The sequence below is a fragment of the Chaetura pelagica genome, unplaced genomic scaffold (genome assembly GCF_000747805.2).
Source record: "Chaetura pelagica isolate M959 unplaced genomic scaffold, ChaPel_1.0 scaffold270, whole genome shotgun sequence".
Classification (NCBI taxonomy): domain Eukaryota; kingdom Metazoa; phylum Chordata; class Aves; order Apodiformes; family Apodidae; genus Chaetura; species Chaetura pelagica.
In genome coordinates this window covers 523,660-526,858 of record NW_009951925.1, presented here as the reverse complement: position 1 = coordinate 526,858, position 3,199 = coordinate 523,660, and the positions used below count along the sequence as shown (strand labels likewise).

At 62.6% G+C, this 3,199-nt stretch overlaps 2 protein-coding genes across 2 annotated transcripts in view; one reads left to right on the top strand and one right to left on the bottom strand.

Moving 5' to 3' along the window:
• Positions 1-614, bottom strand: part of DCST2 (DC-STAMP domain containing 2) — a 5,644-nt gene extending 5,030 nt beyond the window's left edge. Inside the window, exons 1-2 of the mRNA XM_009996271.1 lie at positions 377-614; positions 124-294 (exon numbers count right to left, since the gene is read on the bottom strand). Of these exons, the coding sequence (XP_009994573.1) occupies positions 124-294; positions 377-614 (409 nt within the window). The remainder of the gene's footprint in view (positions 1-123; positions 295-376) is intronic.
• A 521-nt stretch (positions 615-1,135) lies between these two features.
• DCST1 (DC-STAMP domain containing 1) overlaps positions 1,136-3,199 on the top strand; it is a 13,222-nt gene continuing 11,158 nt past the window's right edge. Inside the window, exons 1-9 of the mRNA XM_009996260.1 lie at positions 1,136-1,247; positions 1,331-1,405; positions 1,506-1,634; positions 1,715-1,854; positions 1,928-2,024; positions 2,154-2,297; positions 2,456-2,577; positions 2,657-2,814; positions 2,983-3,082. Coding sequence (XP_009994562.1) covers positions 1,136-1,247; positions 1,331-1,405; positions 1,506-1,634; positions 1,715-1,854; positions 1,928-2,024; positions 2,154-2,297; positions 2,456-2,577; positions 2,657-2,814; positions 2,983-3,082 — 1,077 coding nt within the window. The remainder of the gene's footprint in view (positions 1,248-1,330; positions 1,406-1,505; positions 1,635-1,714; positions 1,855-1,927; positions 2,025-2,153; positions 2,298-2,455; positions 2,578-2,656; positions 2,815-2,982; positions 3,083-3,199) is intronic.

Below are 3,199 nucleotides of genomic sequence, written 5' to 3'. Positions count from 1 at the left end.
TTGGCTTTCTGGGAGATCTCCTTGATTTTGTTCAGCATTTCTGCGGAGAGACGGGACCCCTGAGCATATCCCAGGGCTGAGGGAGATCTCCGTCTCACACCCCTCCACAGACCCCCCACTCACTTATCAGTGGCTCCTGGGCCCGGTGCAGTCTCTCAGCCGTCTGGTTGAGGGCCAGCTCGGCCCCACATGCCAGTGACTGGGCAGACTGGGAGAAGTTGTTCAGGATGTTGGTGCAGGGTCCCTGCACGGCCATGCACAACGCCAGCGTCAGCATCAGCATCTTCCCCTCCTCTGCAGGGGACAAGGGAGTCCTAGGGCTCAGCTGGGGCCCAGCACACCCCAGATCATGGTGGTGGGACCAATGGCTACTCACTGGTGAAGATGTGGGGCAGTGACAGCAGCACGGTGACCCGTGCCCTGACGGAGAAGGCCATGCCCAGCCCCAGAAGTGCTCCCAGGCTGATGGTGGAGACCAGGCAGTACCTGATATCATGCCCCTGGGCCAGCAGCACCAGAGCCCCGTGCAAGCTGGCCAGGGTCATGCCCAGCATGAAGCTACCGGTGCTGCGAGCCACTTTCTGTGCCTCAGTCATCTCCTCCATCTGGGACATCTTGTCGCCAGACTAGGGCTCAGGGCTCTGCCCCTGATCCCCGGCTCTGCCCAGTCACGAGATGAGCCCTGTGCTGGGCCAGGCAATCCCAGGTTCCCAGTGCTCTCCCGAGTTCCTGATGTGCCCCCAAGCTTCCAGTGCTCTCCCAGGCTCTGGGCAGTGGATGGAATGGGTGGCTCACAATGCTGCAGTTCTAGGGAACTGGGTTCCAAGAACCCATCCTGCTGCTCTGGGTTTCAGGGGGCCATCCTGTTGCTGTTGGTTCCAAGGAACCATCCCACTGTTTCCAGGAAGAGTTGCAAGGCCATGGAGCCAGCAATGGCCTCGGAGCATGAGCCTTTGACTGGGGCAAAAGCACCTGGGAGAAGGGCACCTGGGAGAAGGGCACCTGGGAGAAGGGCACCTGGGAGGCAGAAACCACCCAACTCCAGTGAGGTCCCCCCACCCTGGTGCTGAGGCTGCCAGTGGGCAGGGGATGGCAGGGGTGACTCCTCCTGTCCCCCCCAGCCCTGAAGCGGGTGATGGTTGCCCTGCTGCCCACCCCGTGCAGCCGGTTCCTCTGGAGCCCACCGGACCAGTATCGGAGCATCAAGGTCCTACTGGGCACCAGCACTGGGATCCTCTTCGGCCTGGGTGAGTGTGTGCCAGTGCCAGTGCCAGGCATGGTTACGGGCCAGTGGCATCATGGGCTCAGGGGACACTGGTGGGTGTTTCAGGGCTCTGCCAGCTCCTCGTTATTCCCCTGAACATCCCAGAGATACGCAAGGTGCAGATCTCCTTTGGGGTGGCAGGTAAGGACAGGGTCGCCAAGGTGGCCAGGGTAATGGGAGCCATGGGGAGCCCTGGGAGCTTCTTTGTGGGACTGTGGTGACAGCCCTCTCCTCCACACAGGGATGACAGCCTTCGGCTGGGCCACATCCCCCCACTTCCGTTGTGCCAGCCTGCTCCTGGCCCCCAAATTCATGGGCAAGGAGGGCCGGGTCTACGTCCTCTCCTTTGTCCTCGCATCCATCTACAGTGGTAGGTCCCTCCATGTCTCCACTCCCCCCACCAGGGGGGTCCCTGGGGGCTGGCAGGGTCTGAGGAACAGGGTGTTCCAGGGCCTGTGGCCAATATCTGGCACAACCTGGAGGAGGTGACGCGCTCGATGGGCTGCGTGACGGAGATGCAGATCACCCACACCCGCCACCTCTGGCGCATGTCCACAGCCCCCCTGCGCAAGGCCATGGAGGACATTGCGGTGAGGCGGGGGGTCCTGGGGAGCTGGGGGGCAGCTGGGGGGGCCAGCCTGCTTATGTGTGTGTCCGTGGCAGGATGCGGGCTACGACCTGCGCCAGCAGAAACAAGACCCTAGGCAGGCCCCCAGCACCCAGAAGCGCTTTGAGACGAAAACCAAAATGCGCTGCGACTGTGAGCAGGGCGGGCAGGGGGCTGGCAGCACAGGGTGGGAGGGGGTGGGATCACCACAGCCCCCCACAGGGCACCCTGGGGGATAGGGAGGGTGCGGGCAGCAGCCAAGGGCTCCTTTCCCTCCCCCAGATTTGGTCGACCTGGGCATGAAGCGCTGCCGGAACTGGTTTGACGAGAAGTACAAGGCCTGCATGGATGCCGTGTACCTCCCCCTCATCAACAACCTCCTCTGCCTGCCCATGCAGTTCAAATTCCTCTGCCACCTTGCCAAGGGTGGGTGACACATGGGACCCCCACCCTGCCCTCCTGGAGTGAGGGGGCTCCAGCTCTGACCCTCCTTGGGATGCAGCCACAGCCAGTGCTGGGGCAATGCTCCGGGGCCCCAGCTGTGCTGGCACTGTCCCCTCCTTGTCCCCATTCTGTCCCTACAGTCATGCGTGCCTGGTGCCAGGAGAGGATTCCCGTGGAAGGCAACTTTGGGCACATGTATGACAAGGTGAACGACTCTGTGGGCAACCTCAGTGAGGAATTCAGTGCCAGTGTTTACTCTCAGGTGGGTCCCTGTCCCCTCTGCCCAGGGCCGGGGAGAGGGCCAGATCCTTCCAGCCCCATGGACCCTCCCCATGCCACAGGAGGTGCACCGTGACATGCTGATGGGCATCAATGTGTCAGCAGAGCAGCTAGTGGAGGATGTGGCTGGGCACCTGCGGCAGCAGGGTGCCCGCGTAGACCGGGCCTTCACCTTCTTCCGCATGGTGCTCTCCTGCACCTTCCTCCTCGTCTTCCTCTCGTGAGCCCTGGGATGGGGGGGTCAGGGGGCAGCCCTGTACCAGCTGCAAAGCACTAAGGTGGTGGCCTATTTCACAGCAGTCTCTGGGGGGAAGTGTGGACAAAGCAGGGGAGCCCTGGGGGGGCTGCATCTGGTATTTTCCTCCCCTGGAACCCCACTTCTTGCCAGGGCCTTCTCCTACACCAAGCGGTACTGCAGGGACATCTGCTTTGACAACCTCTACATCACCACCTACTTTCGCCAAATTGATGCCCGCCGCAGAAAGCAGGTGGCGGGGGGAGAAGGGGCAAAGAACAGATCTGCCACCCCCAAAAGGGGGGGCTGTGCTGAACTGCCCCCCACTCCTCTTCCCCAGAACAAGCGGACGCTGCTGCCTCTGGCCCCG